We start from the raw sequence: 19,787 nt of genomic DNA on the forward strand, positions 1-19,787 counted from the left end.
CTCCGTCGCTTGTCAGCTGTGTGACTTTGGGCAAGTCCCTTCACTTTTCTGGGCCTCAGTTACCTCATCTGGAAAATGGGGATTAAGATCGTAAACCCCATGTGTGACAGAGACCGCGTCAAACCTGATCAACTTTTACCTATCCCGGAATTTAGAACGGCGCTCGGCAGCCAGTAAGCTCTCCACGAGTACCAAAATAAGAATAATGACTATTATCATTCCTATCGGCACTTCAGGGAGGGGAAGACCTTCCGGATGCCCGCCTGGATCTCTCTGTTGCGGAGGCTGTAGACGATGGGGTTTAGGGTGGGCGTGACCAGCGTGTATAACGTGGCCACCACCTTGTCCCTGTCGAACGAGTAGGAGGAGGCGGGCCGGATGTAGGTGTAGATGACCGGAGAGTAGTAGAGGGAGACCACGCAGAGGTGGGAGGAGCAGATGGAGAAGGCCTTCCTCTTGCCTTCGGCCGACCGGATGAGGAGGATGGCGGCCACGATGAAGCCGTAGGAGAGGCAGGTCAGCATAAAGTCCCCCATGGCCAGGGCGATATCGGCCACGAAGACCATCACCTCGTTGGCCCGGACAGGGCTGCAGGAGAGGGCCAGCAGGGCGGGGATCTCGCAGAAGAAGTGGACGACGGCGTCCGACCTGCAGGAGGTCAGCCGGAGGACGAGGACCGTGTGCACCCAGGCGTTGGTGACGGCGCCGAGGAGGACGGCGGCCAGGAGGGCAGAGCACGTCCGCCGGCTCATGACGGCGGCGTAGCGGAGGGGGAAGCAGATGGCCACGTAGCGGTCGAAGGCCATGGCGGTGAAGAGGACCATCTCGGCCGCCAGGGACCAGGTGAAGAAGAAGAGCTGGGCCATGCAGCCGCCGTAGGAGATGGTCTTCCGGGGTCCCAGTGTGGTCTCCAGCATCTTGGGGACGATGGAGGAGGTGCACACGACGTCCACCAGGGCCAGAGGCAGCAGCATGACGTACATGGGCGTGTGCAGGGCCGCGCTGAGGGATACCGCGGCCATGATGAGACCATTGCCCAGCACGGCCACCAGGTAGACGCACAGGAAGATGGCGAAGAGGAGGGGCTGCATCTCGGGGCGGTTCGAAAGGCCCAGGATGACGAACTCGGACACGGCACTGCGGTTCTTCGGACTTTCAGGGGGACCAGACGGGGGATGCCGAAGGGGACAGGGACGGATGGCCGTGGAATGAGGCAGGGGAACTGGTGCGGAGGTAGGTGGGAGAAAGGGGAAAGGGAGAATCGGTGGTGAAGGCGAAATGGAGAGCTGACGAAGAAGGGCAGAGCTGGTGGGGAAGGGGAGAAGGAGAACTGGTGATCCAGATCCAGGGAAAAGCTGCTGGCTGCGTCTTTGGTCTTCTCTGTCGTTCCTGGCTCTGGAAACCGCCCTTTTACGATGTTCACCTGGGAGTAGTGAGGAAACCAGAGAAACTGAGGAAACAATAGAAGTAGTTTACTACGACAATTACTACTACTAATAATAATAATGGTATTTATTAATTGCTTAAGAGAAACTGATGAAACAATAGAAGTAGTTTACTACTACTATTGCTACTACTACTACTACTACTAATAATAATAATAATGGTATTTATTAAGTGCTTACTATTTGCCAATCACTGCTTTAAGCGCTTGGGGGATACAAGGTAATCAGGTTGTCCCACGTGGGGCTCACAGTCTTAATCCCCTTTTTACAGATGAGGGAACTGAGGCACAGAGAAGTAAAGTGGCTTGCCCAAGATCACACAGCAGACAAGTGGCAGATCCGGGATTAGAACTCATGTCCTCTAACTCCCAAACCCGGGCTCTTTCCACTAAGCCTTCTTCTTCTTCTTCTTCTTCTTCTTCTTCTTCTTCTTCTTCTTCAATCAATCAATCAATCAATCGTATTTATTGAGCGCTTACTGTGTGCAGAGCACTGTACTAAGCGCTTGGTAAGTACAAGTTGGCAACACATAGAGGGAGCCCAACAGTGGGCTCACAGTCTAGAAGGGGGAAACAGAGAACAAAACAAAACATATTAACAAAATAAAATAAATAGAATAGATATGTACAAGTAAAATAAATAAATAAATAGAGTAATAAATACATACAAACATATAAACATATATACAGGTGCTGTGGGGAAGGGAAGGAGGTAAGGCGAAGGGATGGAGAGGGAGAAGAGGGGGAGAGGAAGGAGGGGGATCAGTCTGGGAAGGCCTCCTGGAGGAGGTGAGCTCTCAGTAAGGCCTTGAAGGGAGGAAGAGAGCTAGCTTGGCAGATGTGGGGAGAGAGGGCATTCCAGGTCAGGGGGATGACGTGGGCCGGGGGTCGACGGTGGGACAGGCGAGAACGAGGCACCGTGAGCAGATTAGCGGCAGAGGAGCGGAGGATGCGGGCTGGGCTGTAGAAGGACAGAAGGGAGGTGCGGTAGGAGGGGGCAAGGTGATGGAGAGCCTTGAAGCCGATGGTGAGGAGTTTCTGCCTGATGCGTAGGTTGATTGGTAGCCACTGGAGATTTTTGAGGAGATTTTTTATTTCTTCTTCTTCTTCTTCTTCTTTTTCTTCTTCTTCTTCTTCTTCTTCTTCTTCTTCGAGCACTGTACTAAGCGCTTGTGAAGTACAAGTCGACCACCTAGAGAGACGGTCCCTACCCAACAACGGGCTTTATAGTCATGTCTGTCTCCCCCTCTAGAGTGTAAGCTCCTCGTGGGCAAGGGATGTGTCTACCACCTCTGTTATACAGTACTCTCCCAGGCGCTTAGTACAGTGCTGTACTCACAGTAAGTGCTCAGCAAATACCATCGATGTTGATGATGATAGTATAATTATGGTATTTGTTAAGCACTTACTATGCTAAGAACTGTACTGAGCATTGGGGAAGATAGAAGATAATCAAATCTGGCCCCAGTTAATCAAATCTGGCCCAAGATTACCTTTATAGTAAGAATAATTGTGGTATTGGTTAAACATTCACTATTTGCCAAGCAGCCTGGGAGTCAGAAGGACTAGGTTTCTAACCCTGGTTCTGTCACTTGTCTGCTGTGGACTTTGGGCAAATCACTTCACTTCTCTGAACCTCAGTTGTCTCATCTGTAAAATGAGCCCCATGCGGTACATGGATATTGTCCAACCTTCTAACTACCCCAACGCTTAGAACAGTGCCTGGAACAAAGAAAACACTTAACAAATACTACTAAAAATATACCAGAAAATCAGGTCAGACACAGTCCCCGTCCCACAGTGGGCTCAGAAGAGAGAGGGAGAGCAGGGCTTTTATCTCCTATTATCCCCATTTTACAGGCGAGAAAACCGAGGCCCAGAGAAGTTAAGTGACTTGCCCGAGGTCATAATAGTGAAGGCATTTCTTAAGCGCTTACTATGTGAAAAGCACTGTTCTAAGTGCTGGGCAGGTTACAAAGTGATCAGGTTGTCCCACGGGGGGCTCACAGTCTTCATCCCCATTTTACAGATGAGTTAACTGAGGCCCAGAGAAGTGAAGTGACTTGCCCAAAGTCGCACAGCTAACAATTTGCGGAGCCGGGATTTGAACCCATGACCTCTGACTCCAAAGCCCGGGCTTTGGAGATTACAGGTCAGGTTTCATGACTTTGAGTCCGGTCTTCTTTCCAATAGGACACATTGCCCTCCAACCTCTCCGCACATGACGATGGCTCTGGCTGTCATGTTTTCTCTTCTGTGAAATGGGAATTAAATATCCCTGATTAGCTTGTATCTAACCCAGGATTTAGCACAGTTCTTGGCGCATAGTAAGTGCTTAACAAATGCCTTAAAAAGATCCCCCAAATACCTTCCTCTCCCTTCCCTTTAGACTGGTGAGCCCCATGTAGGTCAGGGACTGTTGTCTGACCTGATTATTTTGTTTCTAATCCAGCGCGTCGTACAGTGCTTGGCACATAAGAAATGCTTAACAAATACCAAAATGTTAATAATTATACCAAATAGTAATAAAAATAACAATACTAAAAGTGGGTAATTCTATGAACAGGATAATTCTCTCCAGGCCAACAGATTTCATACAGATAGAGTCATAGAGAAGCAGCGTGGCTCAGTGGCAAGAGCCCGGGCTGGGGAGCCGTAGGTCATGGGTCCTAATCCCGGATTTGTCACTTGTCAGATGTGTGACCTTGAGTAAGTTACTTCAATTCTCTGGGCCTCAGTTCCCTCATCTGTAAAATGGGGATGAAGCCTGTGAGCCCCACGTGGGACAACCTGATTACCTGGCTCAGTGGAAAGAGCCCGGGCTTTGGAGTCAGAGGTCACGGGTTCAAATCCCGGTTCCGCCAATTGTCAGCTGTGTGACTTTGGGTAAATCACTTAACTACTCTGTGCCTCAATTGCCTAATCTGTAAAATGGGGATGAAGACTGTAAGCCCCACGTGGGACAACCTGATCACCTTGTATTCCCCCCAGTGCTTAGAACAGTGCTTTGCACATAGTAAGTGCTTAATAAAAGCCATTTTTATCATTATTACTATTGTATCTACCCCAGCGCTTAGAACAGTGTTTTGCACATAGTAAGCGCTTAACAAATACCAACATTATTATTATCATTCTTCTCATGGTATTAGTTAAGTGCTTATTCTGTGCCAGGCACTGAACTAAGTGCGGGGGCAGATATGGGCTAATCAGGTTGGGCCCAGTCCCTGTCCGACATGGGGATCCCGGACTTAATCCCCATTTTACAGATGAGGGAACTGAGGCACAGAGAAGTCAAGTGGCTTGCCCACAGTCACACAGCATTTTGTTGTCTGTCTCCCCCTTCTAGACCGTGAGCCCGTAGTCGGGTAGTGTTCGTCTCTATATGATGCCGACTTGTATGTCCCAAGCGCTTAGTACAGTGCTCTGCACACAGTAAGCACTCAACTGAATGAATAAATACGATTGAGTATAGAGTGCATTGCAAGTATTATGGGTATTACGTAGCACTTTTCTTTTCCAAAGCCTTTTCCAGTTGTTCATCCCATCTTTGACCTTACGACATCCCTGTGAGCTAGGGAGAAGGAGGAATTATCATTCCTCGCGGGGCCTAGTGGGAAGACCCCGGGCCTGGGAGTCGGAGGACTGAGTTCTAATTCCAGCTCTGCCTCTTGTCTGCTCTGTGACGTTGGACAAGTCAATTTACTTCATGCACCTGTTTCTTCTTCTTCTCTAAAATGGGGATTCAGTGACTGTCCTCCCTCTGTGAGTTCCACGTGGGACAGGGACTGAGTCCCACCTGATTATCTTGCATCTACCCCAGCGCTTAGCAGGGCGCATAGAAAGCACTTAACAAATACCATTAAAAACTAAGAAAAAAAAGTAGCTACTTACGTGCATTCCTCAGGGGCGGCTATTTAGGGTAGGTGGTCCTGCCACGGGAGAATAACGGAGAATAAATCAGAGTCTCGGCTTCCTCTGGAATCAGCCACAGAGCCCACCTGTCATGTAGTTGGCTTCTCACTCCTGCTTAAGTAAACGACTGATTTGTTTGTCGTGGATACGAAGTTTCCGGAGTACAGAGGCAAGGCTTGGGGATGTCCCTACGGGGGATGGGTCTGTTGCTTCCCAGTTGGGCCTCAGAGGGCAAATAGGAGGCGGGATTATCGAATTCCGCCCTGGGATTTCCTCGGTTTCTTGGTTGGCTGTTGACTTCCTCTGGTTCCCGGTCCCGGGAGTGGAGGACTCTGGGAGAGGCTGAGGGGAGACTGGACCGGAGCGGGACGATGTGACCGTTAGAGCCATTAATAATAATAATTATAATAATTATAATAATTATAATAATGGTATTTGTTAAGCGCTTACTACTTGTCAGGCACTGTACTAAGCGCTGAGGTGGATAGGAGCAAATTGAGTTGGACACAGTCCCTGTCCCACGTGGGGTTCACAGTCTCATGACAAGTGCGAGAGGGTCGAACTCTCATCAGGATATGATGTCGGTCTTTTTCTTACTCTTAGCTCTTAAAGTAGTCAGTCAGTCGGTCAAATAATAACAATAATAGTAATAATGGTATTTGTTAAGCTCTTACTATGTGCAAAGCACTGTTCTAAGCGCTGTGAAGGTTACAAGGTGATAAAGTTGTCCCAGGTGGGGCTCACAGTCTTCATCCCCATTTTACACATGAGGTAACTGAGGCACAGAGAAGTTGAGTGGCTCACCCAAGGTCACACAGCTAAGTGGCGGAGCCGAGATTCGATGTATTTATTGAGCGCTTGCTGTGTGCAGAGCACCACGGTAAGTGCTTGAGAGAGGACAATATAACAATAAAGTCAGATTTCCTGCCCACAACGAGTTTACAGTCTAGAGAGTGAGGCAGATATTAATAGAAATAAATGATAGATGCGGACTTCAGTGAAGCAGAGAAGCAGCGTGGCTCAGTGGAAAGAGCCCGGGCTTTGGAGTCAGAGGGCGTGAGTTCAAATCCCGGCTCCGCCGCTTGTCAGCTGTGTGACTTTGGACAAGTCATTTCACTTCTTTGTGCCTCAGTTCCTTCATCTGTAAAATGGGGATGAAGACTGTGAGCCCTCCGTGGGACTACCTGATCACCTGGTATCTTCCCCAGCGCTTAGAACAGTGTTTTGCACATAGTAAGCGCTTAATAAATGCCATCATTATTATTATTATCAGTGCTGTGGGGCTGGGAGCGGGGATGAGGAAAGGGAGCAAGTCAGGATAACGCAGAAGGGAGTGGGAGAAGAGGAAAGGAGGGCAGTCAGAGAAGGCCTCTTGGAGGAGATGAGCCTTCAATAAGGCTTTGAAAGGGGGGAGAGTCACTGTCTGGTGGATATGAAGAGAAGCAGCATGGCCTAGTAGCAAGAGCCCGGGCTTGGGAGTCAGAGGTCGTGGGTTCTAATCCCGACTCCACCACTTGTCAGCTGTGTGACTCTGGGCAAGTCACTTAACTTCTCTGTGCCTCAGTTACCTCATCTGTAAAATGAGGATTAAGACGTGATTAAGTGGGGATTAAGATTGTCCACGTGGGACATCCTGATCACCTTGTATCCCCCCCAGCGCTTAGAACAGTGCTTTGCACATAGTAAGCGCTTAACAAATACTATTATTATTATTATTATCAGTATTATTATTATTATTATTATTATTGTCTGCTGTGTGACCTTGGGCAAGTCACTTCACTTCTCTGTACCTCAGTTAACCTCATCTGTAAAATGGGGATTAAGACTGTGAGCCCCCCACGTGGGACAACTTGATCACCTTGTATCTCCCCCAGTGCTTAGAACAGTGCAAGGCACATAGTAAGCGCTTAAGGAATACCATTGTTGTTATTATTGAGTGCTTACTATGTGCCGAGTACTCTACTAAGCACTTTCATTCATTCATGTTTCCATTCAATCGTATTCATTGAGTGCTTACTGGGTGCAAAGCTCAGTACTAAGCGCTTGGGAGAGTATGACATAACATTAAACACATATATTCTCTGCCCACAATGAGTTTACGGTCTAGAAGGGGTGACTGACAACATAGTAAGCGCTTAATAAATGCCATTAAAAAATGAATAAATAAAGAAATTTCAGATATGGACATAAGTGCTGTGAGGGTGGGAGGGGAGATGAATAAAGGAGGACCTGGCAGGTCTTACTCTGTGCTAAGCACTTTGACCATCACGGAGATAATAATAAGAATGAAAACTGGTATTTTTTAAGCCCTTACTATGTGCTAAGCACAGTTCTCAACCTTGGGGTAGAGATAAACAGGTCGGATTCAGTCAAAGTCAGACAGAGTCAGGATGGGAACGGACTAATTAGAATGGAGAAGCAGCGTTACTCAGTGGAAAGAGCACTGGCTTTGGAGTCAGAGGTCATGGGTTCAAATCTCGGCTCCGCCAATTGTCAGCTGTGTGACTTTGGGCAAGTCACTTAACTTCTTTGTGCCTCAGTGACCTCATCTGTAAAATGGGGATGAAGACTGTGAGCCCCCCGTGGGACAACCTTATCACCTTGTAACTTCCCCAGTGCTTAGAACTGTGCTTAGCACGTAGCAAGCGCTTACTAAATGCCATTAAGAAAAAAACCCAGGTACTTCTGGTTCCCAGGCCCGGTCTCTATCGACTAGGCCACGCTACTTCTCAGTGTGACCTAGTGGATAATTTCTGAGCACTTTTTGCTTGCAGAGAACTCTACTAAGTGGTTTGGAGAGTAGAATTGATGAAGTTGAGCGATTTCTGCCCTTGAGGTGCTTACAATCTGCAGTGGACTGTATGAAGTGCTTGGAAACTAAAACCCAAGCCCCGATCTCTGTCGCAAGGAGCTGGGAGGCCCTCCAGGTGGTGATGTCTTCTTTCTTTCCCAAAGCTCCTGGGCCATCTGTCAGCTGTGTGACTCAAGTCACTTCACTTCTCTGTGCTTCAGTTCCCTCAACTGTAAAATTGGGATAAAGACTGTGAGCCCCACGGGGGACAACCTGATCACCTTGTATCCCCCCAGCGCTTAGAATAGTCAGCGCTTAGAACAGTGCTTTGCATATAGTAAGCGCCTAAATACCATCATTATTATCTGTGGGCGATTCTCAAGAGGAGACGAGGGCACGGAGTCTGTGTGCATCGTAGGATGGGCTATCCGGGGTCCTTCAGGCCCTTGGTGGCTTCTACCTCACAGGACGACTTCGAGGAGGTTAGGCCAGGTTGTAAACTCACTGGTCTTCCTGATTTCCTGGGTCAGTAGCTTTCACGTTCGTCTTGCCCTACTCCAGTCCAGCCCTCACCCTTCGCCCCCTAATGCCAGCTTTCTCATCGTGCCCCGTTCTCGTCTTTCCCACATCCCGCCCCTGGCCTGGAACTCGTCAGCCACAGACACCAGAACACCACTCTCTCCATCTTCGAAGTCTCATTAAGGTCCCATCTCTAAGAGGCCTTTCCCGAATGAGCCCTCTTTTTCCTGGTTCTCTCTCCCTTCTCCATCATCTTAGCACTTGGATCTGGGACATTTGTGGGGGGCTGATCTTTGTCTCACCCTTAGCCCCTCAGCATTTATATACATATATTTAAATTACAGACTATTAAATTATGTATTTATATTAATGTCCGTCTCACCCTCTAGACGGTAGACTTGTTGTGGTTGGGGAACGTGTCCGCCAACTCTGTTGTATTGGATTCTCCCCAACAACTCTTGACCACTGGCTTAAAAGCATCTCAGCAGGTCTCCCCATCCCACCCAACCGTTCCCCCGCCTCACACGTTTCAATCCTCTTCCCAAGAACACCCTCCAACTGTAGCTAGCTCTTGCCTCCCAACTCTGACCCTCCACCCTTCTCCAGATCATGCTACTGTTTCCCTAACCTGGAACTCCCTCCCTTCCAAATCCTTTGCCTTCCAAGCCTCCCTAAAATCCCACCTCCTCTGAGAAGTTTTCCTGATGAAATCGCCTCACCCCTCCATTTAATCAATTTAACACTTCTCTTACCTGTTATGAGCTCCATTCCTATCCTGAGCATATATACAGCTACTTTCTATTTATAGAGAAGCAGCGTGGCTCAGTGGAAAGAGCCTGGGCTTGGGAATCAGAGGTCGTGAGTTCTAATCCCGCCTCTGCCACTTATCAGCTTTGTGACTTTGGGCAAGTCACTTCACTTCTCTATGCTTCAGTTACCTCATCTGTAAAATGGGGATTAAGACTGTGAGCCCCACGTGGGACAACGTGATCACCTTGTATCCCCCCAGCGTTTAGAACAGTGCTTTGCACATAGTAAGCGCTTAACAAATTCCATCATTATTATTATTCTATCAATATGTATCTGCGTATTTACTTGCACTGCAATTATTTATTTATTTCCTCCTGATCCATTTTACAACTTCCTGCTACATGCTTCTTTACCCTGCTCGCTCTGTTTTTTGGGGGAGTATTTGTTAAAGTGCTTACTATGTGATGAGCACTGTTCTAAGTGCTGGGGTCAGACACGTCTGTGTTCCACACGGGGCTCACAGTCTAATCATTGAATCCCTGTTTTACAGTTGAGGGAACTGAGGCGCAGAGAAGTGAAATGACATGCCCAAGGTCCCACAGCAGGCAAGGGGCAGAGCTGGGATGCTCTTTCCATTAGTCCATACTGCTTCTCTTCCAGTAAACTATTTGCTCCTTGGAGACAGGGGTTAAGATATGGGGTTATATGTCTTCTAATTATTTATGGTATTCCCTAAATGCTTACTATGTGCCAGGCACTGTTCTAAGCGCTGGGATAGAAGCAAGCTAATCGGGTCAGACACCGTCCCTGTCCCACATGGGGCTCACAGTCTAAATCCCCATTTCGCAGATGAGGTAACTGAGTCACGGAGAAGTGAAGTGACTTGCCCAAGGTCACACAGCAGAGAAGTGGCAGAGCCAGGATTAGAACCCACATCCTCTGACTCCCCAATCCTGTTGCCACTAATAATAATAATAATAATGACATTTATTAAGCGCTTACTATGTGCAAAGCACTTTCTAAGAGCTGGGGAGGTTACAAGGTGATCAGGTTGTCCCACGTGGGGCTCACAGTCTTAATCCCCGTTGTACAGATTTGGCAATTGAGGCACAGAGTAGTTAAGTGACTTACCCAAAGTCACACAGCTGACAATTGGCGGACCTGGGATTTGAACCTATGACCTCTGACTCCAAAGCCCATCTCTTTTCTACTGAGCCACGCTGCTTCTCTAGGCCATGCTGCTTCTTCATATAGGATACTGTAGAGATACCTATATCTATCTCTATCTCTATATTTATATCTATCCCTATATAATTTTAATAATGGTATTTGTTAAGCGCTTACTATTTGCAAAGCCCTGTTCTAAGCTCTGGGGGGGATACAAGGTGATCAGAGTGTTCCACAGGGGGCTCCCAGTCTTCATCTCCATTTTCCAGATGAGGGAACTGAGGCCCAGAGAAGTGAAGTGACTTGTCTAAAGTCACACAGCTGACAGGTGGCGGAGCCGGGATTAGAACCCAAGACCTCTGACTCCGAAGCTCGGGCTCTTTCCGCTGAGCCACGCTGCTTCTCTATATCTATTTACTATCTCTAGACTGTCAGCTCCTTATGGTCAGGTAACGTATCTGCTAATTCTGTTGTGTTGTGCTCTCCCAACCGCTTAATACAGTGCTCTGCACGCAATAAGTACTCAACAAATACTCACCGTGTTAAGGTGAGTAGATGTAGGATAATCAGATCACACACAACTCCCTCGTCCACACGGGGCTCACTATCTAGGAGGGAGGAAAAGCTGATATTTTGTCCCCAGTTTCCAGATAGGGAAATCAAGGCTTCGTTCAGTAGACGGGCTGGACTTAGAACCTTATTATCCTAATTAATCAATTAGTCAATGGTATATATTAAATGCTTACTCTGTGCAGAGCACAATACCAAGGTCATGGGAGAGCAATAATGATAATTGTGGCATTTGTTAAGTGCTTACTGTATTCCAGGCACTGTACTAAGCGCTGGGATGGGGACAAGCCAATCGAGTTGGACGCAGTCCCTGTCCCACATGGGGCTCACATCCTCAAACCCCATTTTGCAGAGGAGGTACATGAGGCACAGAGAAGTCGAGCGACTTTCCCAAGGTCACACAGCAGATGCGTGGCAGAGCTGGGATTAGAACTCATGACCTTCTGACTCCTAGGTCGGTGCGCGATCCACTCTGCCGGTTGGTAGACACGTTCCCCGCTCGCAACATGCTTATGGCCTCGAGGAGTAGACAGGATTAAAATAAATCACAGCACAGCCCGCACCCTCCGCTCCCGTGCCGCCGCTCACCTCCTCATTGGGCCTCGTTCTCACCCGTCCTGCCGTCGACCCCCAGCCCACGTCCTACCTGTGCCCTGGAATGCTCTCCCTCCTCGCATCCGCCAAACTAGCTCTTTCCCTCCCTTCAAAGCCCTACTGAGAGCTCACCTCTTCCAGGAGGCCTTCCCAGACTGAGTCCCACTTTTCCTCTGCTCTTCCTTCCCTCCCCATCGCCCCTACTCCCTCCCTCCCCGCCACTCAGCACTGGTGTCTATCTGTATATCTGTACATATTTATTATTCTATTTATTTTATAAACGATGTGTATGTATCTATAATTCTATTTATTTTGATGCTGTCGATGCCTGTCTCCCTGTTTTGTTCTGTGGTCTGCCTCCCCCCTTCTCGACTACGAGCCCGTTGTGGGGTAGGGATTGTCTCTATCCGTTGCCGAATTGGACCTTCCAAGCCAGAGCCTGGACATAACCCAGAGTAGGTCATGGGGTGTGGAGGAGGAGGAGGGAGAGGAAGCAAATGGCGGAGACCAAAAGTGAACCCCAGGTCAGAGTAGGAAGAAGGTTTGGAGGAAGAAAATAGTGACCGCAGTGAGGCTGACTGGAGTTCCTCCGTGTGAGACACACGTCAGTGTGAAGGGTCACATGTTCCCCATGGGATGGTCTTGGGGGCCAGGCCCCAGGGACGCCGGCCCCTAGGGAAGCCAGCCCCAAACAGGATATAATAGGCCCCTCAGCCCAACGTGTGGCCCGTCCCCCGGGAGGAATCCCACACGGAGCGGCAGGGAGTATTTCCAGAAAGGCCCGGCCTCGCCGAGAGCCCGTCGCGTTCCGAGTGGGAGGCAAGAGGAGCCGGGACCCTCGACATCTCCCGGAGACCCTCCTGTGGCCGACGTCCGGGAGCTGAGGGGACGGGGATGGTTGTAGGACAGCACAGACCAGCTCCCGCTCGCCCCAGATTGACCAGTAAGTCCGGTCTGGAGAGAACACGGATGCGAAAGGGTTCACGGGCGGGCGGGCGGTGACAGAGAACGAGGGAAAGCTCCCCCGTCTCCCCACATCTCCACGCGTAACACAATTCTTTCCTCCTGGCGTCTCCATCTCTCTCCATCCGCCGGATCTCCCGGGTGGGTGGCGGGGATGGACGGGGTCGGATCGGTGAGAAATGTTCCGAGGAGAGCAGTCTCCATATCCCCTGACAGAGCTGGTTATTTCTGCTACATTGCCAAGATCCGCCCTTTCCTCTCCATCCACACCGCTACCCTTCTCGTTCAAGCTCTCAACCTATCCCGTCTGGACTACTGCATCAGCCTTCTCTCTGATCTCCCATCCTCGTGTCTCTCCCCACTTCAATCCATACTTCATCCTGCTGCCCGGATTGTCTTTGTCCAGAAACGCTCTGGGCATGTTACTCCCCTCCTCAACAATCTCCAGTGGCTTCCAATCAATCTGCGCATCAGGCAGAAACTCCTCACCCTCGGCTTCAAGGCTCTCCATCACCTCGTCCCCCGGGCCTGGAATGCCCTCCCTCTGCCCATCCGCCAAGCTAGCTCTCTTCCTCCCTTCAAGGCCCTGCTGAGAGCTCACCTCCTCCAGGAGGCCTTCCCAGACTGAGCCCCTTCTTTCCTCTCCCCCTCGTCCCCCTCTCCATCCCCCCGTCTTACCTCCTTCCCTTCCCCACAGCACCTGTATATATGTATATATGGTTGTACATATTTATTATTCTATTTATTTATTTATTTATTTATTTTACTTGTATGTTTCTATCCTACTTATTTTATTTTGTTGGTATGTTTGGTTCTGTTTTCTGTCTCCCCCTTTTAGCTGTGAGCCCACTGTTGGGTAGGGACTGTCTCTATGTGATGCCAATTTGTACTTCCCAAGCGCTTAGTACAGTGCTCTGCACATAGTAAGCGCTCAATAAATACGATTGATTGATTGATTGATTGATCTCCCATCCTCGTGTCTCTCCCCGCTTCAATCCATACTTCATCCTGCTGCCCGGATTGTCGTTGTCCAGAAACGCTCTGGGCATGTTACTCCCCTCCTCAAAAATCTCCAGTGGCTACCAATCAATCTGCGCATCAGGCAGAAACTCCTCACCCTGGGCTTCAAGGCGCTCCATCACCTCGCCCCCTCCTACCTCACCTCCCTTCTCTCCTTCTACAGCCCACCTCGCACCCTCCGCTCCTCTGACGCTAATCTCCTCATCGTACCTCGTTCTCGCCTGTCCCGCCATCGACCCCCGGCCCACGTCATCCCCCTGGCCTGGAATGCCCTCCCTCTGCCCATCCGCCAAGCTAGCACTCTTCCTCCCTTCAAGGCCCTACTGAGAGCTCACCTCCTCCAGGAGGCCTTCCCAGACTGAGCCCCTTCCTTCCTCTCCCCCTCGTCCCCCTCTCCATCCCCCATCTTACCTCCTTCCCTTCCCCACCTCACCTGCATATATGCATATATGTTTGTACATAGTTGTTACTCTATTTATTTGTTTATTTATTTATTTATCTTACTTGTACATATCTATTCTATTTATTTTATTTTATTAGTATTTTTGGTTTTGTTCTCTGTCTCCCCCTTTTAGACTGTGAGCCCACTGTTGGGTACGGACTGTCTCTATATGTTGCCAACTTGTACTTCCCAAGCGCTTAGTACAGTGCTCTGCACACAGTAAGCGTTCAATAAATACGATTGATGATGACGATGATGATGCTACCCGATGGCGTTTATTGAGCCATTATGATGTGCAGAGCGCTGTACAAAAAGCTCTAAAAGAAAAGATTGGGTAAGTCCCCGCCCAAGCGGGGGCTCGGAATAAGGGGTGAAGGGGAATCCGACACGTTTCGAATTCTGCTTGGGTGATGGAAGCAGAGTGGACCTAGGTGGGCTGCGGGCAATCCTGTCAGTTAGTTCATACCCCATACTAGATGGGGCCTTTTGGACTATAACAATAATAATAATAATAATTGTTGTATTTGTTAGGTACTTACCATGTGGCATATACTGTACTAAATGCTGGGATGGATACAGCAAAATCAGGTAGGACACATTCCCTGTCCCACGTGGGGTTCACGGTCTCCATCCCCATTTGACAGATGAGGGAACTGAGGCTCAGAGAAGTGACGTGACTTGCCCAAGATCACACAGCGGACAGGTGGTGGAGCCGGGATTAGAACCCAGGTTGTTTTGACTCCCAGGTCTGGGTTCTATCCACTAGACCACGCTGCTCCTCTAATCCAGAAAATATCTCCAACACAGGAAATTAAGACAAGAACCTGGAGGTGACTGTTTATCCGGGACCTCCCCATTTTCAGCTGGTCCATTCCCTCCTGGTCTGATTCCTTCGTGTACTGTTTATTTTTCTCAGTCTCCTTTGCGGGCTCCTCCTCCCCCTCACATCCCCTTACTGTAGGGGTTCCTCAAGGGTCAGTTATTGGTCCCCTTCTGTTCTCTAGGTATGCCCACTCCCTCGGTGAACTCATTCGCTCCCACGGCTTCAACTATCATCTCTACGCTGATGACCCCCAAATCTACATCTCTGCCCCTGCTCTCTCTCCCTCCGTTCAGGCTCGGGTGTCCTCCTGCCTTCAGGACATCTCCATCTGGATGTCTGCCCGCCTTCTAAAAGTCAATATGTCCAAGACTGAACTCCTTATTTTCCCTCCCAACCCCTGCCCTCTCCCTGACTTTCCCGTCACTGTAGACGGCACTACCATCCTTCCCGTCTCACAAGCCCGCAGCCTTGGTGTCATCCTGGACTCTGCTCTCTCGTTCACGCCTCACCTCCAATCCGTCGCCAAAACCTGCCAGTCTCACCTCTGCAACATCGCCAAGATCCGCCCTTTCCTCTCCATCCAAACGGCTTCCTTGCTGGTTCAATCTCTCATCCTATCCCGACTGGATGACTGCATCAGCCTCCTCTCTGATCTCCCATCCTCCTGTCTCTCCCCACTTCAGTCTATACTTCACGCTGCTGCCCAGATCATCTTTGTGCAGAAACGCTCTGAGCATGTTACTACCTTCCTCAAAAATCTCCAGTGGCTGCCAGTCAACCTACACATCAAGCAAAAACTCCTCACTCTCGGCTTCAAGGCTCTCCATCACCTCGCCCCCTCCTCCCTCTCCTCCCTTCTCTCCTTCTCCAGCCCAGCCCGCACACTTCACTCCTCTGCCGTTAACCTCCTCACTGGGCCTCGTTCTCGCCTGTCCCACCGTCGACCCCTGGCCCATGTCCACCCCCTGGCCTGAAATGACTTCCCTCCGCACATCTGCCAAGCTAGCTCTCTTCCTCCCTTCAAAGCCCTACTGAGAGCTCACCTCCTCCAGGAGGCCTTCCCAGACTGAGCCCCCTTTTTTCCTCTCCTCCTCCCCTTCACATAACCCCCTGCCCTACCTCCTTCCCCTCCCCACAGAACCTGTATATATGTTTGTACAGATTTATTACTCTATTTATTTTACTTGTACATATTGACTATTCTATTTATTCTGTTACTGATGTGCATCTAGCTTTAATTCTATTTGTTCAGACGACTTGACACCTGTCCACATGTTTTGTTTTGCTGTCTGTCTCCCCCTTCTAGACTGTGAGCCCGTTGTCGGGTAGGGACCGTCTCTAGATGTTGCCAACTTGTACTTCCCAAGCGCTTAGTACAGTGCTCTGCACACAGGAAGCGCTCCATAAATACGATTGAATGAATGAATGAATGAAGTTTTATTTTCAGATAGCCATCCTCTGCCCCTGCCTCTGTCGCTAATTCTCACGGCTCGGAAGCATCTCTGGGTTCCAAGGGGCCTGAGAGGGGAACATTGGTTCTTTCATTCATTCAATCGTATTTATTGAACCCTTACTGTGTGCAAACTACTGTACTAAAGCTCTCGACCTCATTGTGTGTGTGTGGCAATTTTTAAAATGGTCTTTGTTAAGCACTTACTATGTGCCAGGCACTGTATTAAGCGCTGGTATAGATATTAGATACTCGGGTCAGATAAAGTCCCTCTACCTCCTAGGGCTCACAGTCTTAAATTCTATTTTACAGATGAGGTAACTGAGACACAGAGAAGTGACGTGACTTGCCTGAGGTCGTACAGCAGAAAAGTAGTGAAGCTGGGAATAGCACCCAGATCATCTGACTCCCAGGACCATGCTCTTTCCACTAGGCAGTGCTGATATTCCATGTGGGGAGGGAATGTTGTCTTGAACTCTCCTAGGCGCTTAAATAAGCAGCGTGGCTCAGTGGAAAGAGAACGGGCTTGGGAGCCAGAGGTCATGGGTTCTAATTCCTGCTCCGCCAAGTCTGCTGTGTGACCTTGGGCAACTCATTTAACTTCTCTGAGCCTCAGTCACCTCATCTGTAAAATAGGGATTAAGAATGTGAGCCCAACGTGGGACAACCTGATCACCTTGTATCCCCCCAGCGCTTAGAACAGTGCTTTGTACATAGTAAGTGCTTACCAAATGCCATCATCATCAGTAAACACTCAATAAATACAGTTGATTGCTTGAATTCAATCATCTTTATTGAGCGCTTACTGTGTGCAAAGAACTTTTCCTTCACCCGCGTGCCTGTTATAATTTTTTTCCTGTCAATCAATCAATCAATCGTATTTATTGAGCGCTTACTGTGTGCAGAGCACTGTACTAAGCGCTTGGGAAGTACAAGTTGGCAACATATAGAGACAGTCCCTACCCAACAGTGGGCTCACAGTCTAAAAGGCTGTCACCCCAGCCAGATTCTAAACTCTTCCTTGTCCCTGTAGATGGTCTCGGAAATCTCCAGGAAATGTTCAATGTCACCAAGGTGATGGAATTCCTTCTCCTGGGATTCTCGGAGGTCCGGGAGCTGCAGCTGGCCCTGACCGTGATGTTCCTCCTGGTCTACCTGGCGGCCCTGATGGGGAACCTCCTCATCGTCGCCGTCACCGCCCTCGACCGGCGCCTCCACACCCCCATGTACTTCTTCCTCAGGAACCTGTCCCTCATCGACCTCTGCCTCATCTCCGTCACCGTCCCCAAATCCATCCACAACTCCCTGATGAACCGTAGATCCATCTCCTTCCTGGGCTGTGCCACCCAGGTCTTCTCGGTGGTCCTGTTTGCCGCCTCAGAGCTGTTCCTCCTCATGGCGATGTCCTACGACCGCTTCGTATCCATCTGCCGTCCCCTGCACTATGAGGTCATCATGAACCGAGGGGCCTGTGGGAAGATGGTGGCGGCTTCCTGGTTCAGTGGGAGTCTCATAGCAGCGATGCCCTCGGCTGGGACCTTCTCCGAGCCCTTCTGCGGTTCCGAGGAGGTCCCCCAATTCTTCTGTGACTTCTCCTCCATAATCAAGTTCTCCTGCTCTAAAATTCACATCCCCTTCGATGTGATCTTAGCCATCAGCGCCTGTCTTGGTATCTTCTGCCTGGTTTGCATCCTCGTCTCGTACGTACGCATCTTCCGGGCCGTGCTGAGGATGCCAGCCTCCGAGGGCCGGGCCAAGGCCTTCTCCACCTGTCTGCCTCACCTCATCGTCACGACTGTGTTTTTCACTACGGTTGCCTTCGCTAATTTAAAACCACAATCGGGCTCCTGGCCTGCTCTGGATATGGTACTATCTGTGTTCTACGTCGTGGTGCCCCTCACCCTGAACCCCCTCATCTACAGCCTGAGGAACCGGGACATGAAGGCCGCCCTGGGGAGGGTCCTAGGTGGGAATCCTTTCACCCAGGGTAGAAAGTTTCTCCTTCTGCCTTGACTGTCATTTACAGATGAGAGAACTGAGGCCCAGAGAAGAGAAGTGACTTAGACTGTGAGTCTACTGTCTCTAGGGACTGTCTCTATATGTTGCCAGGTTGTAATTCCCAAGTGCTTAGTACAGTGCTCTGCACACAGTAAGCGCTCAATAAATACGATTGATTGATTGATTGATTACCCAAGGTCACACAGCTGACAAGTGGCGGAGCCGGGATTAGAACCCATGACCTCTAGCTCCCCAGCCCGTGCTCTTTCCCTTGAGCCATGCTGCTTCTCTAGACTGACTGACTCTTTAGACTATAAGCTCGTTGTTAGCAGGGAATGTGTCACATTGGACTCTCCTAATCGCTTCGTACAGTGCTTTGCACACAGTAAGCACTCAATAACTACTACTGACCGACTTACTGATAGAGAGTAGGTGGGTTATGCTCATAAATAGCAGTGATGGCTGGATTATTTGACTGATTAACGTGGATTGGAAGTGAAGCCCGGGGAAGGGAAAGTTTGGAAGCGGTCCACTTCTCTGGGAATGCTCTCGGGTGTTAGCCAGACCGAGACTCTTCCCAGAGCGGGGGCTCGTAGAAACCAAGACGACCTCTTTCCTCCCTCTTTCCTCAGAACGAGGGGTGGCCGTTGGACCTTGGCGGGAGCTGGAGAGATGGCATGAGAGGCCGAAGGTGGGGAGGTGGGAGGGGGAGAGACCCTCTGGAAGCTGGGGAATGGCTGAGTGTCAGAGTAGGAGAGGGAAGGGATATAAGAGGGAGAGGGCATCAATCAATCAATCATATTTATTGACTGCTCACTGTGTGCAGAGCGCTGCACTGAGCGGTTGGGGGAGTACAAAACAACAATTTCACAGATACAACCCCTGACCACACGAGCTTCCATAATAAAAATAATAATAATGATATTTGTTAAGCGCTTACCATGTGTACTAAGCACTGGAATATTATTAAAAGCAGAAGATCATTTGGTCCCACATAGGGCTCACAGTCTTAAGAAAATGGCATTTGTTAAGCACTTATTATGTGCAAAGCACTGTTCTAAGCACTAGGGAGGATACAAGACGATTAGGTTGGCCCCCGTAAAGCTCACAGTTTTCATCCCCATTTGACAGATGAGGTAACTGAGGCACAAAGAAGTGAAGTGACTTGCCCAAAGTTAGACAGCTGACAAGTGGCAGAGCCGGGATTCGAACCCATGACTCCCAAGCCCGGGCTCTTTCCACTGAGCCACGCTGCTTCTCTGAGTCTAAGTAGATGGGAGAACATGGATCGAATCCCTATTTTGCAGATGAAGGACCTGAGGTACAGAGCGGTGAAGTGACTTG

The 19,787-nt window shown here is 49.5% G+C and overlaps 2 protein-coding genes across 2 annotated transcripts; one reads left to right on the forward strand and one right to left on the reverse strand.

Moving 5' to 3' along the window:
* Positions 1–221: 221 nt before the first annotated feature.
* Positions 222–5,341, reverse strand: LOC119922513 (olfactory receptor 13G1-like). The gene is made up of 3 exons (XM_038742297.1): positions 5,336–5,341; positions 1,332–1,423; positions 222–1,152 (listed from the first exon to the last, which is right to left on the reverse strand). The coding sequence occupies exons 1-3, from the start codon at positions 5,339–5,341 to the stop codon at positions 222–224; spliced, it is 1,029 nt and encodes a 342-aa protein (XP_038598225.1).
* Positions 5,342–17,900: 12,559 nt separating this feature from the next.
* Positions 17,901–19,039, forward strand: LOC119922514 (olfactory receptor 14A2-like). Its single transcript, XM_038742298.1, has 2 exons — positions 17,901–18,335; positions 19,004–19,039. The coding sequence occupies exons 1-2, from the start codon at positions 17,901–17,903 to the stop codon at positions 19,037–19,039; spliced, it is 471 nt and encodes a 156-aa protein (XP_038598226.1).
* The last annotated feature ends 748 nt before the right edge of the window (positions 19,040–19,787 follow it).

The sequence above is a fragment of the Tachyglossus aculeatus genome, unplaced genomic scaffold (assembly GCF_015852505.1).
Source record: "Tachyglossus aculeatus isolate mTacAcu1 unplaced genomic scaffold, mTacAcu1.pri scaffold_105_arrow_ctg1, whole genome shotgun sequence".
In the NCBI taxonomy this organism is placed as follows: domain Eukaryota; kingdom Metazoa; phylum Chordata; class Mammalia; order Monotremata; family Tachyglossidae; genus Tachyglossus; species Tachyglossus aculeatus.

What these genes read in the sequence shown, in the direction of transcription:
- LOC119922513 (XM_038742297.1), bottom strand. An exon ending in TCCCTGGATCTGGATCACCA is followed by an intron (nt 1,153 to 1,331) that starts GTTCTCCTTCTC and finishes TCCCCCTGAAAG; the next exon opens with TCCGAAGAACCGCAGTGCCG.
- LOC119922514 (XM_038742298.1), top strand. Translation starts at nt 17,901, where the DNA reads ATGAACCGAGGGGCCTGTGGGAAGATGGTGGCGGCTTCCTGGTTCAGT. An exon ending in TATCTGTGTTCTACGTCGTG is followed by an intron (nt 18,336 to 19,003) that starts GTGCCCCTCACC and finishes CTCGGGTGTTAG; the next exon opens with CCAGACCGAGACTCTTCCCA.